General features: G+C 41.4%; 2 protein-coding genes across 10 annotated transcripts in view; one reads left to right on the top strand and one right to left on the bottom strand.

The window, feature by feature from the left end:
* TTC13 (tetratricopeptide repeat domain 13) overlaps positions 1 to 8,118 on the bottom strand; it is a 98,114-nt gene extending 89,996 nt beyond the window's left edge. For all 9 annotated transcript variants that reach the window (XR_012158142.2, XM_073338030.2, XM_073338027.2 and 6 more), the window contains exons 1-2: positions 7,828 to 8,118; positions 193 to 287 (exon numbers count right to left, since the gene is read on the bottom strand). Coding sequence is in view for 8 of the 9 variants with exons in the window: in XM_073338030.2 (XP_073194131.2) it covers positions 193 to 287; positions 7,828 to 8,047 (315 nt within the window). In the remaining variant the exon portion in view is untranslated. The remainder of the gene's footprint in view (positions 1 to 192; positions 288 to 7,827) is intronic.
* Positions 8,119 to 8,195: 77 nt separating this feature from the next.
* ARV1 (ARV1 fatty acid homeostasis modulator) lies at positions 8,196 to 21,734 on the top strand. Its single transcript, XM_073338020.1, has 5 exons — positions 8,196 to 8,428; positions 14,805 to 14,924; positions 18,168 to 18,321; positions 20,191 to 20,415; positions 20,987 to 21,734. Exons 1-5 carry the CDS (start codon positions 8,225 to 8,227, stop codon positions 21,091 to 21,093), a joined length of 810 nt encoding a protein of 269 aa, XP_073194121.1. The 5' UTR covers positions 8,196 to 8,224; the 3' UTR covers positions 21,094 to 21,734.
* The last annotated feature ends 6,121 nt before the right edge of the window (positions 21,735 to 27,855 follow it).

The following is a 27,855-nucleotide window of genomic DNA, read 5'->3' as shown; positions in this document are numbered from 1 at the left end:
ACCATTTGGCCTTTGGACTTCAAAAAAGGAGGTTTTGGTAAAATGAGTGTCTTATGGTCTCCCATAATATTAATAATTTCTAATATTATTAATAATTCCAACATCTAGCAAATAAATACACAAACCCATTTCTCTCACATCTACAACCAATTGGCATTCTTATTGTACATAATAAAATAGTATACACCGTACCAGAATTTTTTCAGTATTGAGAGAAAGCAGAGATTCACAGGATGAAGACCCTCTTAGTTCACAGTCTGACTCATGGAAATGCAAAAGTGGTGAATCTGCAAAAACAAATATTTGAATTATCTCTGGATAGTCTACTTGAACTGTTATACTTAAGCAGGGTATAAATGTACAAGATCATGCAAATGCCATGTTTCCTAATGCCAACCCCACCTTTTAAAAATTCCTCTACAGGGCAGTCCCATAAAGTAGGACTGTTGATATGTTCCATACATCATGTTTGGTCCAGAAGTGATGACAAGAAGTGCAATAGCTGACATGAACTTTATTATACAGTTAGTTTCACTACTATTTCTGCCTATGGAGCTGACCAAAATTTGTGTGCAAGAGTAGTAGCACAGAAAAGCTATATGGGAAGAAAACCAGGAGGAGATGAGGGAGAGAAGGAAAAAAAACCATAAGGAGAAAGAAGTGGGAAAGTGAGTGGGAAAAACAGTGTATGTCAGTTTGAGACTATTTGGTCCCTCATTCCTTGAGCCAGCACATTTAGGTCCTAGGGAGAACCACTGGATGGGTCTACGTCCAGCCTTCAGATAGAGGAAAGGTGGCTGGTATGCTGGCCAGCAAAGAGTGGGGTGAAGACTGGAAAGGGATAGATGAGAAAGATTAAGGAGACAAAAGTAGAAAGAATGGTAAAAATAAGGGATGGGACACAAACACATGAAAAAGCAGTAGTTAACATGTTACAGTGAAAGGCACTATAGAAAGTCTAACATGAATAGAAATCCAAAAATGGGATACACCCAGAAAGAGTATGTAAATGGGGTGGGGAAGTGGGGGAGAGCAAAGGGAAGAAAAAAATAATACATTGCTTAATTGAAGAAATCAAAATAGAATCTCAGGCATTACAGAGTTTAATGACTACAGATACAAGAAACTCTGAAATAAAAAATCTTCTTCACCAGTGTCATAAATATAAAGGGAAGGGTAAACACCTTTAAAATCCCTCCTGGCCAGAGGAAAAACCCTTTCACGTGTAAAGGGTTAAGAAGCTAGGATAACCTCGCTGGCATCTGACCAAAATGACCAATGAGGAGACAAGATACTTTCAAAAGCTGGAGGGAGGGAGAAACAAAGTCTCTCTCTGTCTGTCTCTGTGATGCTTTTGCCGGGTACAGAACAGGAATGGAGTCTTAGAATTTAGTAAGTAATCTAGCTAGATATGCGTTAGATTCTGTTTCTTTAAATGGCTGAGAAAATAAGCTGTGCTGAATGGAATGTAGATTCCTGTTTTTGTGTCTTTTTGTAACTTAAGGTTTTGCCTAGAGGGATTCTCTATGTTTTGAATCTAATTACCCTGTAAGGTATTTACCATCCTGATTTTACAGAGGTGATTCTTTTACTTTTTCTATTAAAATTCTTCTTTTAAGAACCTGATTGCTTTTTCATTGTTCTTAAGATCCAAGGGTTTGGGTCTGTGTTCACCTATCCGAATTGGTGAGGATTTTCATCAAGCCTTTCCCAGGAAAGGGGGTGTAGGGTTTGGGAGGATTTTAGGGGGAAAGACGTTTCCAAGCGGGCTCTTTCCCAGTTATATATCTGTTATACGCTTGGTGGTGGCAGCAATAAAGTCCAAGGGAAAAAGGAAAATAGTTTGTACCTTGGGGAAGTTTTAACCTAAGTTGGTAAAAATAAGCTTAGGAGGTTTTCATGCAGGTCCCCACATCTGTACCCTAGAGTTCAGAGTGGGGAAGGAAACTTGACAACCAGTTTGAAATATTGAAGAAGGCAAAAGACTTCTACCACATGTGCAAGAAGCAAAATTAATCCTTTGCTTATCTACTGCAAATAGCAATGATTTAAAAAACATTTAACAGTGGAAATGCAAAAAACTCTATACGAGCCTTCTTGATTCAATTGTTAAGCTGTTGCTCCTCCACTTTACTATTGTAGGAAACATCTTACTTGTGTGTCCGTATTATAAAACGGAAACAAAAATGGTATAACCAGATAATTCTCTGCTCTTTGCACTTACTGACACTGAATTTAAAAAAAAAAAAAAAAAAGATCGACAGAACAAAAAGCAACACAATCTATTTATAAAATACAAGTTGGAACAGCAACTAAAAATTAGTCACTGCAAGTAGAAAATGAAGTTATAGTTCTAAATGAACCACAAAAGGGATGATTCTCATAACAAGAATTATATTAAAAAAGAAAAGGAATACTTGTGGCACCTTAGAGACTAACCAATTTATTTGAGCATAAGCTTTCGTGAGCTACAGCTCACTTCATTGGATGCATACTGTGGAAAGTATAAAAGATCTTTTTATACACACAAAGCATGAAAAAATGGGTGTTTACCACTACAAAAAATGGGTGTTTACCACTTCTCTCCGCCCACCCCACTCTCCTGCTGGTAATAGCAGAACCACTAACCACAACAGAACCACTAACCCAGGAACCTATTCTTGCAACAAAGCCTGTTGCCAACTGTGCCCACATATCTATTCAGGGGACACCATCAAAGGGCCTAATAACATCAGCCACACTATCAGAGGCTCGTTCACCTGCACATCCACCAATGTGATACATGTCATTATGTGCCAGCAATGCCCCTCTGCCATGTACAGTGGTCAAACTGGACAGTCTCTACGTAAAAGAATAAATGGACACAAATCAGATGTCAAGAATTATAACATTCATAAACCAGTCGGAGAACACTTCAATCTCTCTGGTCACGCGATTAGACATGAAAGTTGCAATATTGCAACAAAAAAACTTCAAAACCAGACTCCAGCGAGAGACTGTTGAATTGGAATTCATTTGCAAATTGGATACAATTAACTTAGGCTTGAATAGAGACTGGGAGTGGCTAAGTCATTATGCAAGGTAACCTATTTCCCCTTGTTTTTTCCTAACCACTCCCCCCCCTCAGAAGTTCTTGTTAAACCCTGGATTTGTACTGGAAATGGCCCACCTTGATTATCATACACATTGTAAGGAGAGTGATCACTTTAGATAAGCTATTACCAGCAGGAGAGTGGGGTGGGGGGAGAGAAAACCTTTTGTACTGGTAAACACCCATTTTTTCATGCTTTGTGTGTATAAAAAGATCTTCTGTCCTTTCCACAGTATGCATCCGATGAAATGAGCTGTAGCTCACGAAAGCTTATGCTCAAATAAATTGGTTAGTCTCTAAGGTGCCACAAGTACTCCTTTTCTTTTTGCGAATACAGACTAACATGGCTGTTACTCTGAAACCAGGAATTATACTGTTTGAGGAGTCCAAGATTCACAGATTTTAAGACCAGAAGGGACTACAGCGATCACCTAGTGTGACCTTCTCCCTAATGCATGCTATAAGGTTTCATCTGGTAATTCCTGCAACATGCCCAATCTGCATAAAGAATCAAGGTGGAGGGGTGGGGTGCCGTGCCATTACATCAGAAGTATTTATTATGCCAGCGAGCTACAATTCAACTACTTGTCATTTAGTGATTAAGTTATTTGTGTAAGGATACAACAGTAGTTCTCAAACCTTTGTACTGGTGACCCCTTTCACATAGCAAGCCTCTGAGTGAGACCCCCTTTATAAATTAAAAATACTTTTTTATATATTTAACACCATTATAAATGCTGGATGCAAAGCGGGGTTTGGGGTGGAGGCTGAAAGCTCGTGACCACACCATGTAATAACTTTGTGACCCCCAGTTTGAGAACCCCTAGGATACAAGGGGAAAAAATAGAATGGACTATCTGTTACAAACCACAGGATAGAGAGGACATTTAAAAAAAAATCCTGGACCAATTTACAAGATTCTCAAAACTCTAACATTACTGTACTCACAGAAAGAAAAGGAGTACTTGTGGCACCTTAGAGACTAACCAATTTATTTGAGCATGAGCTTTCGTGAGCTACAGCTCACTTCATCAGATGCATACTGTGGAAAGGACAGAAGATCTAAGGTGCCACAAGTACTCCTTTTCTTTTTGCGAATACAGACTAACACGGCTGTTCCTCTGAAACCTGTACTCACAGAGGAATTTCACTACCCATACATCTATAGGTTAATAAATACAGTCAAACTTGCATCAAATTGTTTCCTTGGTTACTAAGAAGACAACTTTACGAACCATAAAGTAGAGAATCCAACCAGAGGAGAAGCCATCCTGGATCTACAATATAGACAGGAACTGACTGAGAGCATGACAGCAGTAGGAAAGTTTGAGACAACCAGATCCTCTCAGCCAAAAGGGCAGTTTTTTCAATTATTGATTCATTTAACCACAACTGACAGATTTCTAAACAGCTGAGAATGGATTGATGTGCCACTGGTTTTAAAACTAGCATGGATATTGTTTCATAGTTAAATCAATAAGGAGTTGCTGTATGATGAATGCAGTCATAAGGAAGAAAAACTTTCAACTTAATGTTAATGTACCTGATATTATTAGTTCAACTAATCATGAACTACCATTTTACATGTTTTATTTTGCACAGCATCTTTCATACAAGCTGTATCCCAATCAGTACATCGAAATTTTTGTCTTCCAAACATCTCTCCATTGGAGAATTCTAACTCAGCCTGTCATATAAGTACCTATTTCATTATAAACATAAGAAACAGCAAGCCACTGATAAGCGACCTTATATTTATTAGGATCCAACCTGTAAACATACAAAAGTACCGACCTGTCTCGCCTGCAGGCTACATAGAACAAACAAAAAGAAAAGGAGGACTTGTGGCACCTTAGAGACTAACCAATTTATTAGAGCATAAGCTTTCGTGAGCTACAGCTCACTTCCTCAGATGCATATCGTGGAAACTGCAGCAGGCTTTATATATACACAGAGAATATGAAACAATACCTATTCCCACCCCACTGTCCTGCTGGTAATAGCTTATCTAAAGTGATTTCCAGCACAAATCCAGGTTTTCTCACCCTCCACCCCCCCACACAAATTCACTTTCCTGCTGGTGATAGCCCATCCAAAGTGACAACTCTTTACACAATGTGCATGACAATCAAGCTGGGCTATTTCCTGCATAAATCCAGGTTCTCACATCTCCCCCACCCCCATACACACACAAACTCACTCTCCTGCTGGTAATAGCTCATCCAAACTGACCACTCTTCAAGTTAAAATCCAAGTTAAACCAGAAGCAGGACAGTGGGGTGGGAATAGGTATTGTTTCATATTCTCTGTGTATATATAAAACCTGCTGCAGTTTCCACGATATGCATCTGAGGAAGTGAGCTGTAGCTCACGAAAGCTTATGCTCTAATAAATTGGTTAGTCTCTAAGGTGCCACAAGTCCTCCTTTTCTTTTTGCGAATACAGACTAACACGGCTGTTACTCTGAAATAGAACAAACAAACAGTGCTAAGAATTTTGTGTTTTATACTCTTCGAAGCAGGGACCAATTTTGTACTGTGTTTTTACAGCACCTAGCAAAATGGGGATGTGGTCCCTGACTAAGGGTCCTAGATGCTACAGTAATACAAACATCTAATCGTTTCCATTTGCTATAAGGTGGATGCTTTACATAAACAATTTAAAGGGCAGCAGTCTTAAGAGCATATCCAAATTTATATATTTACACATACGGACAAAAATATTTATTTCACAAGTCTTTGCTAAACTTGTTTTAAACTTCTCTAAACAACCTTAACAGGATATACCAGTACACACATCACAGAACAACAACACTGGAAACTATGGAAGTCACAAGCTACAGTTACATAAATAAATCTGGCAGTTTCTCTATTACATTGGATTTTGTTTTTTCTATTTTTCATATTGCTATATTCATTTGGTTTTGTTTACATGTATTGCCTGTAAGTGATGCATTATATCTAAGTCAGAAAGGATGAACAAATAGACGCTTATGATCAAATATTATATTGAATGTCCTACAAAAACTTAAGTGTATGCAGAACTTTAGTCCCACTGATGGCTTCTCATGTGAGTAATGTTATGCACATGCTTAAACCTTTGCAAAATTAGGGTCTAAATTAAGCAGATTCTTTATTAACAAACAAAACAAACAGAACCAGTGAAACAATTATTAACTTTACCAGCAAGACAACTTTTTTTTTTAAACTGAATCCTATTCAACACACTAAAGAATAAGGAGCTGGCAAGTCTCCATACCACCAAATACACAATTCAGGCTTGCACAGGCTCTGTATTTGCACACTGCAAACCTGCCAGCTCTCTTTTCATTCATTTTGGATTAGAACCAACAACATCAGGCAAGAGGACTCGCACTTTCTGTCGGCCTTCTGAAAACTGAAAACTTTTTTCTTCGTGTAAGCTTATTGCAACAGACAAAGTCATGATTTGGTATCATCATTGATTATTTTTAATGTACGATACAACTCTAAAGTGTTCGCTGGGAATACAGTTTATACAAAAGATGCTGTAACAATAAGTTACGTTGCACATTTAAATCTTGATTATCTGAAGCTCAGTTATCCAAGAAAACAGGGCTGTATCAACAGCATTTCTTAAAATTAAAGGGCCAGAGCCTACAAATTTCTTCATGCTCATGGAGTTATGCCCAAACAAAGCAGCTGAGAGGATCTGAGCCAAAGTTCTAAAATTGATCAGTGTCCCTATGACAAGAGAAGAACCTGTGCTTTGTTTTTCCTGTTTTACTTTCAGTCACCTCCAGGGTCATCCCAGCCCCACAAAGCACAGAAAAGAAGTGAATTTCACTAGAAATGCCTTTATTACTCACAACCCTTCCTTGTGCAACATACAGTCAAAGAAGAGGAGAAGTCCACATCATCCCACTGCCTTCAGGTGACAGGTACCTAACACAAGTATTTACCGTTCACCTCATACGCTTGCCAGGCTCATGGCACGGTGGACATAGGGGTATGGCAGGGAGGCCAGCGCTGGCCAAGCAAAACAGGGCAAACCCACCACTCGTAAGCTAGGTGACTACAGGGGTAAGTAAGCCCCTTCCAGGGCTGGAAGAAAGGACCCCGGGGGCTAAGCTAGGTGACTACAGGGGTAAGTAAGCCCCTTCCAGGGCTGGAAGAAAGGACCCCGGGGGCTAAGCTAGGTGACTACAGGGGTAAGTAAGCCCCTTCCAGGGCTGGAAGAAAGGACCCCGGGGGCAGAGAGCAGCAAAGAATGACTGACAGCCACCGCCTCACAAGAGGCGTGGACAAGGAAGGACACGCTGCGCGTGCACTCACACTTGAGCACATGCCGCGCGCCTCCCCCCGCCACGGCCAACAACACGCCACGCGCCTCCCACGCGCACTCACTCCAGGTGACACGTCACCCTCACACAGAGGGGTCCTGGGACAAGGGGGAACCCCTCCCAGGAGGGATAGCTCAGTGGTTTGAGCATTGGCCTGCTAAACCCAGGGTTGTGAGTTCAATCCTTGAGGAGGCCATTTCAGGATCTGGGGCAAAAATGTCTTGGATGAGTTAACTGGGGATCGGTCCTGCTTGGAGCAGGGGGTTGGACGAGATGACCTCCTGAAGTCCCTTCCAACCCTGAGAGTCTGTGAACTCCTTGCCGCCTGCCTGGGGCGCCCCCTCCGCGGGTCCTTGCCCGGCGGCTCCCCCAGCAGGCAGCGGGGCAGGACGTGGCGCTGCCGGACCCGACTTACCGCACTCGGCCGAGTATTGTTCGTCCCAGTCCGGCGCCTGGGGGCAGCCCCCAGCCTGGCCCTGCCGCTGCTGCCGGTGCCGCTCCTGCTTGAGCAACGACAGGGCCGGGTACTGCTCGCTCAGGTCCAGCGCCGCCCGCGCCGCCCCCAGCAGCACGAGCAGCCCCAGCGCAACGGTGCCCCAGCAACAGCGGCAGCAGGTCCCGCTGGCAGATGCCATCGTCTCAGCGCGCGTGCGCCCCCCGCACTTGCATGTCCAAGGTGGTGCCTTGCTGCCGCGCCCCCCGCAGCGACAGGTGGGGGGGGAGGGGAAACTGCGGCCTCGCTCCCTTATGGGACTTGTAGTTTCCGGCCGTTGCGCCCCTTGAGCGAGCACAGTCTGAAAACTACAGCTCCCATGACGCCCTGCGCGGCGCCTTTCCTCCCCATCAGCCTGACCTGGGAAGCGAGGCAATTGGAAGCGGACGGTTCCTCCTGCAACGGCCCCTCGCCAGCGATGGGGGAGCCCGGCGGCGGCGGCTACAAGTGCGTCGAGTGCAGCCAGGAGGCTCCTGAGCTCTACAGGGACTATCAGCGCGGGGTGCTGCGCATCGCCATCTGCGTGAGTGGGCCGGGCCGGGCCGGGCCGGGCCGGGCCGGGGGGCGGTCCGTGGGGTGGGGAGGGCTGGAGTGGGGGTCGCCCGGGCTCGGGCCCTGTCTCGGTTCGGGGGCTAGGCGTCCGGCCCCCTGAGCGCTCTCCGGGACGGGTATTTTAGCGACCGGCCCCTTTGCTTTCTGCATTGTACGTACAAACACGCACCCCCTCGCCGCGTCCGCAGCACGGGCAGCCTTCCAGCTCCCCCGGGGCAGCCCCTGTGGGAGCGGCGCTGTGGCCGGGATCCCCCCGGCTGAGTAACCCGGCACCGGCGCTCTGTCCCTTGTCCTCCTCTCCTCCCCCTGCCCCCTTACTAAATACAGGTTGCTCCAGGAGGTCGTGCAGTGTGGTTATTCTTGGTCCCGCATCTCTTTAATCTCTCATTCCCGCAAACCCACCAAATCCCCTCAGTCTAAATTGTGTTTTGTTTTCTGTCTAGTTCCTCCTCGTCCTCCTGCAATCCCCTCCAGCCCCCAATAGGCAGGCCCTGTGTTTGGAGTGGATCTTTCCTCTTCCCCTCAGCTTGGTGGCCAGTCAGTTTTAGTAACAGGTGTTTTCGAAGAGCAGATTCTAATAGATTGGGTCCTAAGTGCTGGCTGGCTGTGCCTAGTTCAGGGTATTCTCATGCCACCAGACCTCACAGTCTCATACTAAAGTCAGGACTATCTTGCGAAGTGGGCCCATTCCTCACGTCTGGGTTTCATGTGTTTCAAAACCTAGACCTGAAGGTTACTCAGTAGTGCCTTGAATGAGATTGGGAGGCAGCCTGCCTCAGTACCAAGGTTAGAATGGTGGTCACTTTTATGTGCATTTGAGAACTGTTATAATTACTACTTCATATCCCAGTCTTTAATGTCTGCATTAGAGGCCGTACATACCAAGCAGTACCTATTTGAGGAGTATTTCTTTTTTTACTATTATGAATATTTAACCTTTTTTCTTGGCAATTGGCCTCCAAAACTCCTCACTTTGTCCAGTGCATTTCATTGGCATTAAAAGGCTTACTCAGATGTTCCCAAATGTTCTTACTGACTTCATAGTTAAAGTTGAAATATCCTTTCTGTTTTAAGGACTGTTTTAGACCTTTCCTTATTTATAGCTTTCAGTTTTTGGTAGTACTTACCTGTGTTCTTGTTGCCAATGGTTTGTTTATGGGTATTTCTAGTAGTGGGTGAAAAAATAGGGTCACTTACAGAATTGTATGAAAGACTTTGATTTTGATTTTTGGTTTTGAAATGGAAGTACCTGGAAGTGTGCCTCAATTACCCCTTGTTTTTCATCCATGTTTATGTTATGTCCCAGTACAGCCCCTGAACTTGTCTATTCCTTGCAAATCAGAAAAAATTGCTGGTGGCACATTCTGTAGAAAAATGTTTATGCTAAAAAATTACCCTTGTTAGAATTTCATTGTTATTACTGGGTATATAGCTCATATATTTTTGCATGATATTTGGGCTCTTGGCAACTTGAGGAGAAATAAAGCAATGTAACTTGCCACCTGCCAACCCCTAAATTTGTAACTAAACTCCAAATGATGGGCACACAACACAAAATAGTTGAGCAGGGAATTTGGACAAAATGTACAATAACTTTAAGTGTTCTGTCACTTCAGTTTTATGCTTGGCAATTTCTGATATTAATAGTAAACAGCATATACAGTAAACACCTGCTTTGTGAAGGTCTTCGATTAGTTCTGGGTTTTAAAAAGTAGTGGTTAACATAAGCTGAGATAGAACAGAGAGAGAGTGTCTTTCTTGACCTAGAAGAGGCTGAACGCTAGGCAGAGATAAATTATTGATTATGATGGAGAAAGTTGACATTCCCATCCTCTTCTTCTCCTACTAGAGCAATCAATTAATGATCAAACAGCTGCAAGCATGCTCAGAATCTCTCCAGACTCATTAGAAATGTGCACAGTTCAGTAGATCTCTCAGAGCAAAGACAAGGCATTATAACTGAGATTTCTGCAGGTCTTAAAAATGCACATTGCAATGATAGATTGACATTTCCCTTCCCTCCCTTGGTTTTAGTGTTTCCTAAAGATGGTCAGACTGTGGATTTGCCTGATCTTACATTGCAGAAGTTGAAACCTGCACCCAGAAGTATCCTTATTCATTGTAAATCAGTTTGATGGATTGATGATTGCTGTATCCAGATGCAAAAAGTTCATTCAAGTGCCCGGTGGCCTCTCTGTGCATCAGGACCCAGGATACAAGGTGTTAGATAATCTCTGCAAAGCAGGGCAAGGTCTCTGCAATATGCCTTTTTCACTGATCCCGAGAATCATGCAAAAGATGGCATGGAGAAAGCCGCAGTGATTCTGTTTATGCTAGAAGAGTCTATTTCTCTGTTGCCTGATTAACATAGAGTTGGACCAGCCAATGTGTCTACCTCACAGAGAAGGTCAGCTGTTGCCAAAACTTATCCTCCATCCCACACCAAATAGGTTCAAAATGGATACTTGGATGAGGTAAATATCACATTTACAGAGCCTGGAAAGTAGTCAACAAATAGAACTTGTTCTACAGACCGAAGCAAAGTCAATGGTTTAATTACCACATTAACCAAATGCAACATAGCTTTGAATTCCTCCAGCAAGGGTTTAATGTTGGTGTATGAGATTGTCCAAGCAAAAGATCAAGTGTCTGTGTTGTAAGGTCTCAGCATGTTCAAAAACAGGAAGTTTTATCAAACCCGGACATGCTTCCTTAAGGCAACTACCCTATTTCTAGCCCCAAAAGGCTATACAGCACAACCTTGGAATTTCATTCTGGTCCTAAAAGAATTGACTTGAATCCCTATGGCAGGTGTCATTATACTTTCTATCTATTAAAGCAGGTTTTATAATAATTAGCTCTAATCAAAGGAGCTTTTGAAGTTGGGAGCCTTCTTAGATGAGACCCACTATTGTATTGTTGTTCGGAGAGGTAGTCCTCACAACTGTCATAATTTAGTCACAAAGTAAATTCAAGAAATAGTCTTCCTTCCATCAAGCATCATGGCTCACACTGTAAGAGCACAGTTAAGGACAAAGAAGTCGTGTCTCCACTAATGAGATCTACTGGCCATGTGACCATCCATAGATAAATGCACCAAATTCTACTGAAAAATGGCAATTGATAACCAATATGTAGAAGTCTTCTCTATACCTCATTGGCCCCAGTGAAGATAGAGGATATATGATTTCCTTTATCTTGGGTGCCCATAGTTAAAGGGTGATCCTGCTTCCCATCCTGGAGACATACTGCAAAGAAAGTAAAGGGAAGTTGTCAAGGTTTGACAATGCCCAAAAATTGAGAGAGAATTTCTGTTTTTGTAAACATACCTCTTTGGAAGGAAGGAAGGAAAGAGAAGGTAGGGAAACTCCTAGCCACATTTAAAAGGAGGGCTTCAGTGGGGTAAAAATCACAATCCTAGGTGGCACCGCATAAGCAATTCAAGGCACTTTTATGTAATTCAACCAGTCTCTCCCTCACACTTTAAAATAAAACAGCTGGATTAATTGAGCAATACACACACAATCTGCAGTTAGTTTTTATGCAGTTAAAATTTAATTGAAAAGCCATTTTTTAAAGCAGCAAGGAGAGAAAAAGCAGGAATGAGGGCTAAGTATTCATTTGGTGGAACTGGGGCAAAGAAGCTGTCAGGAATCCAAAAGCAACACTGAAAATAAAAGAAAAGGAGGACTTGTGGCACCTTAGAGACTAACGAATTTATCTGAGCAAAAGCTTTCGTGAGCTACAGCTCACTTCACTGAATGCATCTGATGAAGTGAGCCGTACCTCACGAAAGCTTATGCTCAGATACATTTGTTAGTCTCTAAGGTGCCACAAGTCCTCCTTTTCTTTTTGCGGATACAGACTAACACGGCTGCTACTCTGAAAACTGAAAATAAAATAGGTTGTGTTATCATTCTTATTTACGTAATTCAGCAGATTTATGTGGTAGTAGAAGTGTTTTCCTACAATTAGTCTGAGGGAGTTCATGCAAATCGGGCCTCTAGCAGGATAAAGGCAGAGGATTTAACTTCAATACAATCTAAGACTCAAATAGTCTAATTTAATAATAAACAATTCCCTTTTTATAATGCATCTTATCTGTGCAAGATGGCTGAGGAAGGGTGATTAATTTACATACTTCAGCAGTTATTGCAGACTATTTAATTTGTCAAAACACCCAGCCATGGTTTTGTGATGTGACAAGTTTTTGTTCCTGCTAATCCTCTTTCTGTTGTGTTCTATGTATAGCATGTGTTGGTGGTGACAGACTAGAACTCCTCATCATGATGCTACATTGGCTGTTTCATATGTTTTGTGTGTGTATATCGTTTCCAGAAGCTGCAAAGTAGAAAACCCACAGTTGTCATCAAAATTGCTATTTATTGGTGCATGTTCACAGCAGCCTCCTCATAGGAATCCCTGTTGGGATTTCTGGGTCCCCAGTCTGGGTAGGGTGGGATGGGATGGTATTTCTAAACTGCGTGCAAATCATTCACTAACACCATGCTGCCTGTATCCTTGACCCAGGCATTTGCTTAGTTGACCTTCTTCAGTGTAGAGTCTTTCTGCGTGTCCCCTTACTTTGGCTCTGTCATCCTTTTCTTCTTTGTTGGCTCCAAATAGAGAAGTCTCTCCTAGAGTTCCACTTATGCATCCATGTTCTAAAGTTTTGTGCTTTTAATGCGAACCTGGGGGCACCTGGCATGTCTCTCCATCAAGCACCTACACTATTCCCTTGTGCTCAGAGGTGAGTTCATTTTGCTTCTGACTGTCCAGAGTTTCTGTGAACACCACTCCAAACAGTTCTTTATAAGTTTCTTGTGCTACACCAGCCTGAAGCTTGTGTAAATTAATGCCTTTTCAAAATGCTCTTTCATGATTCGTCTTTAAAAGAAAAAAAAAATGAAATGAGACATTGCATTTAATTAGAACTGTAATCTGTTCCATGGTAGATTTCACACTCTATTAAATGGTCGTTACATTCATCAATTAATTGTATCCTTTCTTCCATCTCTCTGACTTTTTAATTTCAAGCCTATCAAACTGCTGGTTAATTGAGTCAGTTTTTGAATCCAATACCTCTAACTCTGTCCTACTACATAATCCCATATAACATTCTCTTCTCTGATCCAAAATGCGGTTCCCTTAGAACCTGGCCAAAATATACTGGCTGGGGGGGGGGGGGGGGGGCATACCTCTAACACGAAGTCTTGTGATTCGTTGCTCCTGATGGTGGCTTCACTACTGATGGGGACAGGTTTCTGGTGCATTTCATTAACTGTTTTTGGATTCTTAAACTCTCCAGCAATAACAGGATTAAAAATGGAGGTTCCTGGCCAATGGGAGCTGTGGAGGCAGGGCAGGGGTGGAGGCAGCACACAGAGTTGCCTGCCACGCCTCCGCCTAGGGGCCACAGGGACTGGTCGCTGCTTGTGGGGAACTGCCTGAGGTGAGCACCTCCTGGATTCGGCAACCCACATTCCCTCTCGTGCCCCTGCCCCGCACCCCCAGCTGCACCCAAAAGCCTCTCAGAGCCTGTGCTCCACACCCCAACCCTCAGCCCTGCACCCCTCCTCCCCCACACACCCACTCTGAACCCCTCGTGGCTGTTCCTCTGCCTAGGAGCAGCATGGACATGTTGCCGCTTCCGGGAAGCCCCATAGGGAGCCTGCCGGCCCCCTGCCAACCAGACTATAAACCAGACTTTCTATGAAGATTATAAATGCTAGTTTATAGAGCTTTCCAGCTGGGACAGGGCCAAATAACACAACGCTTACTATATTGTGAAAGGGCTGCACAGCAAAGAAAAGGGTTCTTTTCCCCAGCATTGTGTCTTAGTTCAGAGTAGAAAGCTATCTTTATTTACGTTACAGAAATTATTGCAATGTAAGGTTAGGTTTTTTTAAAAATATAAATCGGCCATGCTCAAATAACAAGCCTTAGCAGGCTGCTGGTGCATTCCTTAGATGTTTGAAAGCACTTAGTTGTCTCTGCCTGAGATGGCACACAATACCATGTAGTGCACCAAGGTGTAATTTATTGTTATGTATATAAATCAAAACTTTATTTTAGAACATATAAAAATAGCTGATATCTTTTATTTGGTTGGGATGGGAAACCAACTGAAAGCTTGAACGCCAGGATAAAAAAATGGAGGTAACTTTTTTGCCTGAATTAAAATCCATTGAAAATAGGGGCTTTATCACAGAAATCCTGACATAACTTTAAGAAATACTTGGATGCCACTATAGTGTTGCTGTGCTAAACAAGTAAGAACAGCAGATTTTTAAATAAACTCATGCTAGTTTGCTTGTTTTTACAACTTGTAACTTCGTTAATTTCAGAAATCCTGCCAGAAACCTGTGGACAAGTACATTGAGTATGATCCTGTTATCATCTTGATTAATGCCATCTTATGCAAAACACAGGCTTACAGGCATATTCTTTTCAATACACAGATAAATGTAAGTTGCTGGATTTTTTTCCCCTCTTTGGCTTTGTACAAGATGTATGAGACTAATGACAAGTAAATAAGAATCACAGTGAAAACAAGATTTAGTAGCTGCCCTAAGATATTGGTTGGTTTTTTTTCTCCTGCCCCTCCACAAGTCCAAGAAAGTTTAACTACTATTTTGTTCTCTGCCCAAGTTAAGGGTCTAATGCTATAAACAAAGCAAGTGGAATACCAAACTTTGTAGCTGCTGCTAGGAGAGCTACAGTCCAGGTAGAGTTAGTAAACACAGCTATCGTAGTAAAGATATTGCTTACAAGAGTTAAAAACTTACTTTTGTCAGAAGAGTGATCACACGTGATTTGGAATACACACAAGGAGCAGAGCTGTTGAACAAGAAGGGGCCATATTTCAGTAGTCAGTTTTCTGACCAGAGCCATTGGAAGAGGTCCACTTCTGCTGTAAATTGCTAATTACAATCTCTACTGGAAATGTCTCTTTAAATTCAGCAGTAGTATAAGGTACAATACTAACATATTACTATACTAGAAAAGACTAGTATTACCCTCTTACAGGCTTCCTCTGCTGTAGTAAAATAAGTTACAAAAATTATTATGGCGAAAGATGATGATGGCTTGCATGTTAAGAATCACTGATGCATAAGTACCCAGGGTGAAATGCCCTAGAAAGAGCTAAAGCTGTCATGCAAAATGACTGGACCCAGAGAGCTGTTGAGAGGTTTAAAGCACTTTGTGTGGGTTAAAGCACTTTCGTGTGTCTGGCAGTTGAAATTCTGAAGATCCTATGTGCAGGTCTACACAGTACAACAATGCATACAGGAAGGGTGTGAATTGTAAAGTGCACCAAAGTGTTGCATGCTAACTGGCCAGTGTAAACCCTGCTGGTGCGCCTAAAAGTTCCCTCTAAAACTTTTAATGCACACCAGCAGGGTTTACATAGGCCAGTTAATGCACAACACTTTGTGTGCACTTTAGAATTCACACCCTTTTTAGTACACATTATCGCATCATGTAGAGAAGCCCTTTGTGCTGCAGAGCAGCTGCACAAAAGGAAAGTTAGTCACTCAGGGTCCAGGTCACTCAGGAAAGTTAGTCACTCTTTCTAGGCCATGTGATCTTGGTGAGCAATTGTGGATTAGTGGTTTCCCAGGTGAGAAGTGCAGGAGCTGAAGGGTGAAAAGGAGCATGGAGTTTAAGCAATAAGACTTTGGCAAAATACCTGCTTCTGGGAACAGGATAGAGATGTCTTACCTGAGGCTTCTGGAAGGGCTTATCTACATTCAGAAATTGCACCAATGTAACTGAAATTGGTTTAGTTAAACTGGTGTAACTCTTATGACTTAAACCTGGCTTGTAGCAGTTTTGCTTGCACCTGTAAAATTATACAACTGGTTTTTAACTGATATAAGAGAATCCACACAAAAGTTGCACCAGTTTATCACACTTTTAGTTATGCAGGCACAGCTTTGTGTGCAGATCAGGCCTAAGAGGGATTTGTCTATGAATATCTCCGCCCAAGGAAGCAGGACTTGTAAACCAACTGACCACGCTAAGAAAATATCTGACTCTTATCTCTCTGATTTCGGCTCTGAATGGGAAACAGACCTCAAATTCTGATACTGCTCAGCAAACAGTCCATGCAGCATGGGGAGATAGCAGGGCATCCCACTGAGCTCTTCTCCCCACGGGGCTGCTTTGCCTTTCCTGCCACTGGAGTCCCAGTGCTGCTGCCTGCTTTGCAGATCATCCACCAAGGTTTGGGGTGGGGCGTGGAAGCAGAGGCAATGCATGGGACTCCAGCAGCAGGAAAGGTGAAGCAGCCCCATGGAGGTGGGAGGAGGAGGAGCTCAGCCAGCCGCCCTGCTGCTTCCTGCTCCCTGTGCTGCAGGGACACAGAGAGCCACTGCTGGGGTGGGAGGGTGTGTTCTCCTTGTTTCTGGGCATCCTGAAAAATCGGGGGGGATGTGACCCCCCCCAACCTTTCATCTGTTCGTCCCTCCTCCCTGCACTAACCACAACTATACGTCACCTCTGCGTGTGGGCTGAGCTGGGGGTGGGGCTGGAGCCATGGAGAGCTATGCTTTGTGCTCCCAGTGGTCCCCAGAGCCCACTGCCCCACCTGGCCTCGTGCTCTCTGCCCCAGAGCCCACTCCCCGGTCTCATGTCCTCCCCACCCCATCCTTCGGTGCCAGTCCCTGGAGCCCTTTCTGGCTTCTTTCCCTCCCCAGTCCACCTCCAGTTACCTTCTTCTGCCACATCCCAGCCTCCCTCTATCTTCCCCCAGGGCTGCTATCTGAAGTCTCCTTGGTCCCTCCCACAACCCAGAGCCTCCTTCCTGCCCCTCTGCTATCCCAGTCTCCAAAGGGGCTTCACACCACTAGCTGGACCATAGTCCAATAGCTTCACATCCCACATCCTGGCTCCGAGCTGAAAAGTACACGTTCATACCCTGTTTTGCTGCCCAGATCCCAGCCCATACCCATTCCTCCATCTCTGCCACTTGGCTCAATTGGGGGCATGGAGAAACGGAGGGGGGGGCAAGCAGCAATGCCAGGTGGCTCAGACCAGCCCCATGCATCCTGTTTTCAGATTAGGGAAATACGGTCACCTAACTTTGCTGGCTGGCAATTGTGGGGTGGGGTGGGGGGGGTAGGGAGGGAGCTGGCTGGAGGTCTGGACCTTGACTATACTTTGACCAAGAAATTTGGAACTTGACAAAAAATGGAATACCCCTGAACTAGGCTGATAGTCACCTCCCTAGTTGAGTTTTCTTATTGCTAGTGGTGGAAGCTCACTTTATTTATAAACCAGGCACATTAGATATGGATACACATGCCCTGGTCTGTGTGGGTTTTTTTGTTTTTGTTTTTTTTTTTAAGTCACATTTTTCAGGTGATACTTTAAGCTCTGTTTGAGACACCGAATTATGCTTGTATTGAGCCCCCTTTTCCCCCTCCACATCCAAACACACTCATGTACCACAACTTTATGCTTTCTTCTGCCCAGAGCTGCTCATATGACTTGCCACGCCCAACCTCTCCAATCGGGCTAATATGTTAAAGCAGCTAATTGTTATTAAAACGTGTGCTAATCTAGTAGAACTGAACCAAAGTCATTTGTTTCTATTCCTGAGCAAAAGTAATAAAGCTACCTCAGCTGTGTGCCTAGAGATGCTAAGAGATGACCTTGAATTAAAAATATTTGATACTGATGCTGTCAACATTCTTTCATATCAGATTCATGGGAAGCTTTGCATATTTTGTTTGCTTTGTGAAGCTTATCTCAGGTGGCTGCAGCTACAGGATTCAAGCCAAAACACAGACCCTGATGACTTAATCAGATATGCTAAAGAATGGGATTTTTATAGAATGTTTGGAATTGCTTCTTTAGGTGAGAACTATGATTATTTCATATCACTTTCAAATAATCTTTTATATTAAATCTTAAAGATCAATACATTGAGGAATTTGCTAGCACAAAATGCATGCCATATTCTACCCTAGAGGTGGCTGAGTGATCTGTGATAGATTTATATATAGACAGTCTAAAACATTTCTGTGGTCCTTCAGGGAAAAATAGCACTACATAAGTTACTTCATTTATTCATATACTGTTTCCTGTATTCCTTTAATGCCACTGTACATGGCAATCACCTGATTACAGTGCAGTCTGGTGTGATCAGCATTAAATATCCATACCAGAAGATGACAGTATTTCAGAATATTAAGTCTGAATAGGCATCCATTTACATGGTGTTGTTTATAAGGGGTAATGGACAGCTATGCCTTATTCCAAAGACTGAACTTCTAGGATATTAGCAGCATGCTGCATTTTATGTAAGATTTAATTGATTCAAATATCAGTTAATAAACAGGTTCTGCCACGTGCTATGTCTTATTTTAGGTTGCCCACCATAACATTTTAATGCCAGTTGCCTTTCCACATGTTGACAGATCAGTCCCAAATATATTACTTCTACTAATAGGGTGCATTAAACAGGTTATATTTAGTTCAAGTTTCTCATTTGTCCTATTCTAAAAATGTTAAGAAACTTTAGGAAATGTTGTATGGATTCTCCATTGCTAGTTTATTTTACATGCCATTGAAAAAGGAAAGAAAACTAAAACCACTTCTTGTGACTGGCCAAATGTTATTTTTATTCTTTTGCTGGAGAGGCAACTAGCAACTGGAAACATAAATTCCTTACATATTGATTCCCTGCAAAGCTTATTCCTAGAGTTGGAGTGATATTGACAATGATGATTATGAAAATAAACAGTAACCAGGAAAAAAAAATTTTACTTCTGAACCTTAAATAAATTTTTAAAAACATTTGCCAAATTGAATAATGACAAACCTGGGAGCTAGGGAAGAGATGTTGTTTCCAAGCTTCTAAAAGTGTATTTGAAACAACAGAAGGGAAAATAAAAATTTAACTTTTTTTAAAGTATATTTAAATCCTTGTGGTACTGCTGTGTAATTCAGACACATCTAATAGAACCATAAGGATTTTCTCAACTTTGAAGTTTAATACCTTCAATCTAGGGGTGTAGCTATGCTACCAAAAACTAAATTGTAATTCATCACCTGTGCACATCCTCAGCAAAAAGTGCTACTGTAGATGAGGATTGATGTTCATATTGCTGTATCTAACCTTGCTCCGAGCAGGCTTTTATTAAAGGGTGGTAAAAGTGCCTCTGAGCTCGGTCTTCGCTAGCACTTTCTCCAGTGCTACCATTGCTGGAGCGGCACTGATGGTGAATTAACCCAAATGTACTAGTGTAGGGAAGGCCTAGTAATTCAGTAACACCTTGAGCCTTTGTGTTCTTCCCTGAGCCAAAAGATTCTTTGTTGCTAAGCTTTCAGGGAATATAAGTAATGATGACATTGGCTTACAGGGTAAAGACTAGCTGAAAAGACAGGCTGTATTTAGGAAGGAAAAATAGAAATAGAGGAAAGTTTGCACGTTAATTTTCCTGTGATGTGTGCAGTCATATAGATAAAAGTGACTGAATCCTTTTGATGGAGATTGGGCTGGTTTGGGTTACTGGTAGAATGAGTCATGCTTGGTTAGGCTAATAAAGATGTATGGTGGGTGTTGAGGCAATGAGAGGATGTTTTGTTCATGACTGATTATAAAATTTTATTTAAATAGTCAGAAGCTCAATTGTATTTGGCACTTGTCATTTTCACAAAGATTAATCAAGAAAGGTTTTGATTTGGTGTGTCATGCTGTTTTTTCTCCCATTTTCCACTCAGAACAAACGGCATTTTTGGTTGGCATCTTTACTGCCCTTTGGCTAGCAAGACCTGAGAGCCTGAAAACAAAGTCAGACTTCATCTTTCTTCTGAAAGCCCTGTTGTTGTCTAGCTATGGAAAACTTCTACTGATTCCTGCTGTTATTTGGGAACATGACTATACGCCTTTGTGCCTCAAACTCATAAAAGTATTTGTCCTGACATCAAACTCTCAAGCGATTAGAGGTACTTTTCTGCTTCTGTTTTATTAGTATAATATCTCTTAAATGTAAGAGATACTGTTACAAGTTACCACTACACATTGTTCTACTTATATTTTCAGTGATTTAAAAAACCAATCTGTTTAATTTCTGAAGTATTGTTGAAATAGGGGTGGCTTGTTTGGTGTGGCTTTTTTTAGCCTAAAATTTTGACACTGGACCTTTCATAAAAAGTGAATGAAGCAGAAAATGTGTGTAGAAAACTTTAAACTTATCTCAGAATAATTATCTCTGTAGATGCAAATCAGTTACAAATTGAGGCACGCAGTGTGGGTCACTCAGACATAGAAAGTAGAATTCATGATTTGTGTAACATTGTAACATATTTAGTTTGATTTTCATCATTTTTACTGAAGTTGAAAATTGTATGTTAGCTTTTAAGGAGGCATTTTCTTCCCAGCTGTGCATGGAATCTTAAAAGAATCTTTTCTGTGTGACCTGTTTAAATGTACATATTGATATAAAGCTTCACACAAACTTTCCATCAACTTCAATTATTGGACATACTGAGCATTTTGTTTTGTTTTCTTTTGCAGTTACCGTGAATTTAAGCCAAAAGCTCACTTTGCTGGCCATCTTGAGTGGATTCATTTTGGAAAATGGTGTAGTCTACTTCTTCCAGAGAATGGGATGGAATGTTTGAAAAGCAGTCCAGTGTCCATTTTCTAAATCTTGGATTATGTTAAAAATCTAAAGAAAAACCAACATGGTACATTCTCAAAGATAATCCTCCTGCAGCAAGCCTCAAATCGGCCTCAAATAGTTTATATGAACAAAAACTTTCCATGATGATTGACTGGAAACAGTTATATGATTTAAAATGAGAAATTCCTGTAGTCTGGCTACAATGTGTTATACCAGAAAACTTCAGTCTGAACTTGCTTACGTTCCCACCAAAAATACAAGTGTGCTGCTACCCTCACAGCTTTCATAGATCCAGCTGTAACAGGAAAATGGATGCTAAAAATTTCAGTACTACCACCAATCGCTACTTCGGATGTTTTTTCAGAAGGAGCTGGATGAGAGATTTTCCTTAGAAGGGAAAAGGAGTAACTGCAAAAATTGAAACGGGAAAACAAAACCAGTACTTTCTAAAAGAGTCATGAACAGATAAAGAACTAAGTACGGCCAGAATCGACTGTTCTGTTATACAGTACAATTACCATGGACAGACTAAGCTTCACTCTTGGATGTTTTCGAAACAAGCAAAACAATAAAGGAGCTATTTTAATCTACAAAATTTAATATTTGTGACTGTTTTAAAGGACTGTTGAAAACCCTAAATGTGTGTCTTTCTTTCTTGAAAATTGTTTAGAAAGGCTTCCTATTGTTTCATTTAAAATCGGTTTAGGTTTAATTTAAAATTTCCACCTTCGCTATTTGATGGGGTTTAAAGGGGACATCAACAACAAACCAACCTGTGTGGTAAAATTGATTTGAAGTGGTCTAACACATAATATAGGTGAGATCCTAACTTGCTGTAAATAGGCCAGCTGAAATCTGGCCTATGCCTTTAAGAAAAAATACTTTACAATGCTTCAGAAACTACTCCTGGGAGGATTCTGTGCCAAAAAAAATTAAAAAATCTGAAAATTTTATTTGTCAAAATAATACACCTGTAGCAACAACAGTTTCAATTGTTTTGGTAAGTTGTTTAAACTACACTACAGAAAAAATTCACTGACTAGTCAGCATTTCCTAAACATATGAAAGTTAAGTTACAAACACTTAGTAACGAATACCCTGCATTCTAGCTATAATCCTGGATTTTCATTTAAATTGCATTACAAAACACTAAGGAGCCAAAAAAAAGATTGCTCAGACTTTCACACATGAAAGTCCTACAGTTTTGCTAATCATTGTCCTAGCCCTGGTTCTGGTTGTCCTTATGTTTTATTGGCTGTTTGGTAAATGTTTTATTTGCCCTTTGTTGTTTTTGTTTTGTAGGGGAAGTAAAACAAATCCTGAACTGTAATCTAACCCCATTGTGCCACTTTCACACAGGAAAAAAGAGAAAAAGCACATAGATTTTCCTAGCTGATTCCCTTACTGTCATTTATAGGGCTTTACATCACTCTGGCAAGGTAGGGGCCTTAAAACTTTTACATGTGTTATGCTCCTGGGGGAATTGACTGAGGCAGGCTGCTACATTTCTGTCTCGGAATGAGATCACTTAACCATCAACAGCAACATTAAAAAAAGTGGGTTTTGTTGTGTTTTTTTGGTTTTTTTTTCAAAAGCTATTTTCTTTAATTTAAAAAACAAGTTTCAGTAACATAGTACTAATACTTAGTTGTGTGTGTTTTTAATTTATAGACCTGTTACTAGGCATGCAGGCTGCTATATTTCTACCTTGGGGCCAGAGCCTTCCTCGTACATAATAAAAAGGCATACCCCACTTCTTGCTCAGCAAGCCCCAGTAGCAAGTGAGAGGGACAGTCTCTCTCCCTTGTTGGCCAGCCCCACCCCCTGACAGTGATCAACATCTTCCCCCCACAAGCATGCACACCCAGCCCCCCTCCCTGCACAGTGATTTGTATCTCTGAGGCTGCTCCAGAGACCAGGCATGCTCAAACAGATGTGCTACCTGGGCTGCTGGGGAAGAGGCATGTGTCCCCTCAGAGATTTCTTTTGCATTTTTCTGCACGGGGGGCACAGAAATATGTGGACCATATGAATTCTGTTAGGAGTAAGAAACCTCAGAGACAACGTAGGCTAGTTTAAGGGGCTTCCTGTTTGAAATAGTTTCTCCAATCTCTTTACTCTTCCTAATGAAACCTCTTGTGATGAATAGCCTGAGTTACCTATTGGACTATCTTTTACATGGTAAAGAAACTTGTGACAATCTACCTGTCATTCTTCATACCTAGGAATAATCTAGGGCAAGATTGTTTTATGAAAGGACCTAGAAAGGTTAAAAACATTGAGCCGTAAAATGCACCCCCTTAAAGCTCTTGGAGTTTTGCTTAAAAATTGATGGCACAGTATAGCCCATGGGCAAAAAATAAATAAAATAGAGCAAGTACATCCAAGACCCAAGTATTTGGTAGGAGAAAATACATGGAGAGCAATAATGTTGTTAGGACATCTCTTCAACAGCAGGTTAGATAAATTTGCAATGTGAGATGTAGAAGAACCCATCAATGTGAGCTTTAGCTATATCTACAGACATATCAATGCTATGGCACAAGGAGTTAAATTTCAGTACAACACAGATGAGATTACACCTTATATATTAGGCACAATCCCAAGTACCTCTTTGGTAGGAAGACAGCTGTAAGCTTTGTGGAACTGAGAGATGCACAATAAACTTAAAGGGGATGCAGAAGTCTGAAGGGATTACCTTCTGAGGAATTATTATATGATTGTGTATATGGATATCATATGTCTCTAAATATTAAAAGGACAAACATTAAAGAAACCGGTAGTATTTGAGTGGGCCAATGTGGTATAAAGAGATGCCAAGAAACATTTTGTAACATTGGGGGCGAGGTCTCCTAAACTGGAAATCTCCCTAGAGAACATGATACTGATAGCCCCATCCCTTGAGAATGTATTGTCATGAAGATGTCCTGATTAGCAGACTAAACACAAGGAAGTCAGCTAGGCTTTCCTTTCGTTTCTCAGTGACTAGTATTCTGTCAACTCATTAGCCAAGCTAGAGACATATACACTAAAATTTGTTAGCACAGTCTTAATAGACTGTGGCTGGAACAGGGAATACAATAACTAATCTTAATTGAAAAGTTATTTCCCAGCTTCTTTTCAAAAAAAGAAAGCAATTGTCTGTCAAGAAAGCCATGTGTTTTCTGAGTGCTTAATCTCTGCTCTCCCAACCAAGCAATACTAGTGCCTACAGTGCCACCTGGAGTCCAAAATGAAAGGGACTTAGTTTTGCTTTCAAAACTGTCCAGTAGGAAAGTGTGTTCTGAAGTTGATATATGCTTTTTTCCTTTTAAATTTCATTACAGTTCTGTAGAAACTAAATATTTTGGCCTAACACTTTAAATTTATGTAAACTTTACAAATTCAATTTTTTAAAAATTAAAAGTTTTTTTCTACTTTGTAGAAGTGTTAAAAATAAGTGGTGATAATGCTCATGGTAACATATGTAAAATAACTGGTTTTGTGATTACTTGAAAGATAAAGGCACATAACATTATACAGTCACCAATGAAACCTGTTTAATGCTAGTTACTTTGCAGTGGACATCTATTTTATAAGATTACAAAATGGTGCAAACTCTGATTATCACAAGTAGTACCATTACGTTCAGTGAGCCTACACATGCTAGCTGTATGAGGCTGCTCCTTTACAAGGGAGATCAACAGGAGTTTTGTCATTGAGTTAATTGGGAATAGGATCATTCCCAGATACGGTCATGAGGCTTTTGCAAGAAGGTCACAAACATGACTTGTGTTTTTCACTCATGCTTTTAAAGTGCTGAACTGACTTTTTCAGCATTTCTAGTGATACTGCATTTTTAGGACTGGCTAGGAGGAGGAACCAAGAAGGGTAGCATTTTAAAAAAAAGTTCAGAAACATGACCTGTTGGTTTAAATTTCTAAAGTCCTAGAACACGTTTGGGTACTATATAAAAAAAGCAGAAAATTTGGGAAAAGGGTGCAATGACCAGGTATAGTCTCAATACAGGTTTCATTGTTATTTATGAAAGGATAATGTTTGTTTTGTTTTTCTGGGTACGATTTAGCTGAAATTCCTAAATCTAGATGACCCACAGAACCTTAATCACACGGGGCTAGAACTCTGAAACCATTTTTAGCTGATAGGATTGTTGTGCATAAACTAGAGCAAGAGGGTCCTGGTTTAATTGAACAAACGAATCGGAAACCAGATACTCTGAATTCTCTTCCAGCTCCGAGGCTGATGTCTTCTGTGGCCTTGGCCAAGTCATTTACTGCTGTTCCTCCATGTGTAACATGAGGGTAACAATACCTGCCTTACAAGAGTAATGAGAGGATTAAATGGCTAATGTCTGTCTGAAGATGAGAAGGATAAGAGGTTTTTTCTCCTAGCTGCAGGTTGGAAGTCAGTAAGTACTCTGAACTCTGATATTAAAACTGACAAGCCAAGAACCTGAGAATATGAAATTATTCAAGATGGCATGTTTAAAGAATCCTCCTTAGTTATGTTAAGTGAAGCATTGATTTTGACTCTTCCTAACATACAGTTCCATAGCAGAGGTAGCTGCAGCCTCTTCACAATGCATACAGAAAGCTCTGCTTTCCTTAATGTGAAGTTCTAGATGTTATCCCACTTGCCCTGTACCAAATAAGCGTGAAATTAGTTTGGGAAATGGTGGGTGAAAGTTAACTGATCTTAAGGAGAACAAATAGTCTTCTGATGAACAATTAATCCAATATCTGATCTATGCTGTAGTCTGCATTTAAAAAAAAACAACTCAGCAGTGCTTCTAATCACCTTCAGCACTTTTCCCAGAGTTAGTATTTCACTTTAGTTCTAAGCCACGATGGTTATCACTTTCATATTGCTGTTTCTACCTGTGCTATTCGTGCCTATTAGTTGCCTGCCTCCTTCTCAGATTAGGCTGCCATAAATTCATCAAGCCTATGTTCTTTAAGGCATTGGTCCTAATCTTCAAAGCAAATAATGGCTCAAACCCCAGCTACCTTAGAGAGAGCATTTTTCTCTACACATTACCGGGTCTGCTGTACTCTGCTGAAACAATACCATTCACAAAGTCCAGAATCATGCACGTTTAAACTGACGGCAAAATATTATCAACTGAGGTGATCACAGGTGCAATGAACTGCCGCAGAACAAACTAATCCAGAATCTCACCAACCTTTAGGAAATTCTGTGCAACATTCTTGCTTTGTTAAAGCTTTTCTACATAACCAGAAAAACATTCACAATATCAGCCATTCCCCTGTCAAATCAACCCTGGCTCCCTGCTGCTCCCCACCTCAAAAAAAAACCTAACAAAAAAAATCCTATCCCAAGCAGAGCTTTCTATCCTTAAAAAAAAAGGGGGAGGTTGCGGGGGGGGCAGAAACTCCATGAAGCCCACTATGGCCTTTGCTAATTTTTTAAATCAGGAATGTGCTCAAATAATACAAATAGCAGTATAAAATCCTACGCTAAAATAAAATGATCACAGCTAACTAGAGTGGAAATTTATACTAATGTTGAATGAGGTACAGAAGGGACTGAAAATAGCAAAGACCCAGTACCAACACTGTACCTATATTAGGAAAAATGTCTGGGGATGTGCAGGATAGAGAGTGTGAGAAGTGAATATAATAATTTCTAGGACAATGGGTCTCAACCTTTTCCCTCCCTTCCACTTAACAATATGGGAAGGGCAGGTGACTTACAACTCCCAGGCTCAAAACCCATGTCACTTTCTGCCCCTCAAGAGAAGCATTCAATGTAAGCCACTGCTGATCAGTGAAGTATTCAGCAGGGGCAGAGCCACATTCAGTAAAGAAAACCCTTGGTATGTCTCTCCACTCAAGCAAGAGCTTCAAATTTTCACCATGTGAAAACTAACAAACTTCATTGTGGCAGAGGAGCTGCCAATGTTGGGTGCCTCATTCTTCACATAAAATAGGGAAGAGGCTTGGATCTATTAAAGTTCACATCTTTAGCAGCCTTGTCAAGTACCTCTAGTTTCCACTGGCAGCCTCTTTTCTGCGAAAGCTTCCTGGTGAATTGAACAATGAGCCCACATAGCTTGGGGTATAAGCCTAGTCGATCAGCCTCTGTAGTTTCAGGCTTGTCTACAACAAAAATTGTATAACCTCTTCCCCACAGTGTGGACACAATTATATCAGTTGAAAGATGCTCATTCCGGTATAGCTAGGCCTGCACAGAAAGGCAAATAAGCTATATGGGTATAAGGTATTTTTACACTGGTATAAATGCGTCTACACGGGGGACTGTACCAACATAAACGGTACAAAAATGGGTGTAGATCAGGCTTTCATCTCATTGCTTGGTCTCTGTCATTGCAAATACCAACACAGTGATACCAATCCAACTCAGCTGCAGGAGCTGATTTGTAGAAAGCTTCAAATACTTTTTTTCTCTAATACATCATGTCAGAGCACAGCAAAACAGGAAGTCATTATGTATGAAGCCTTCCCTCTCAGCATGGAAAATAAAAGGTGGACAGATGATGACACAGCTGTAATTTCATTCAGTTGTACTGTATTAAGAAATACTGGCTCTCCTGAACTCTTCTAAACAGCTGTTCCTGAACACCTGGAGCGAGATCATGAATTTGTTAGCTGCCTGTTCTCTTGGAGAGGGGAATTGTTTTGTTTTGACTTGATTGGCAGCAACAAATCTCAGCACCCAAACTATAGGCTCCCAATCAGAGTTTTCCCTGTTATGAGGCATGGCAGCTTTGGCTATGTGT

The sequence above is a fragment of the Lepidochelys kempii genome, chromosome 3, assembly GCF_965140285.1.
Source record: "Lepidochelys kempii isolate rLepKem1 chromosome 3, rLepKem1.hap1, whole genome shotgun sequence".
NCBI classification, from domain to species: Eukaryota; Metazoa; Chordata; order Testudines; family Cheloniidae; genus Lepidochelys; species Lepidochelys kempii.
This window is presented reverse-complemented; position numbering and strand designations above follow the sequence as displayed.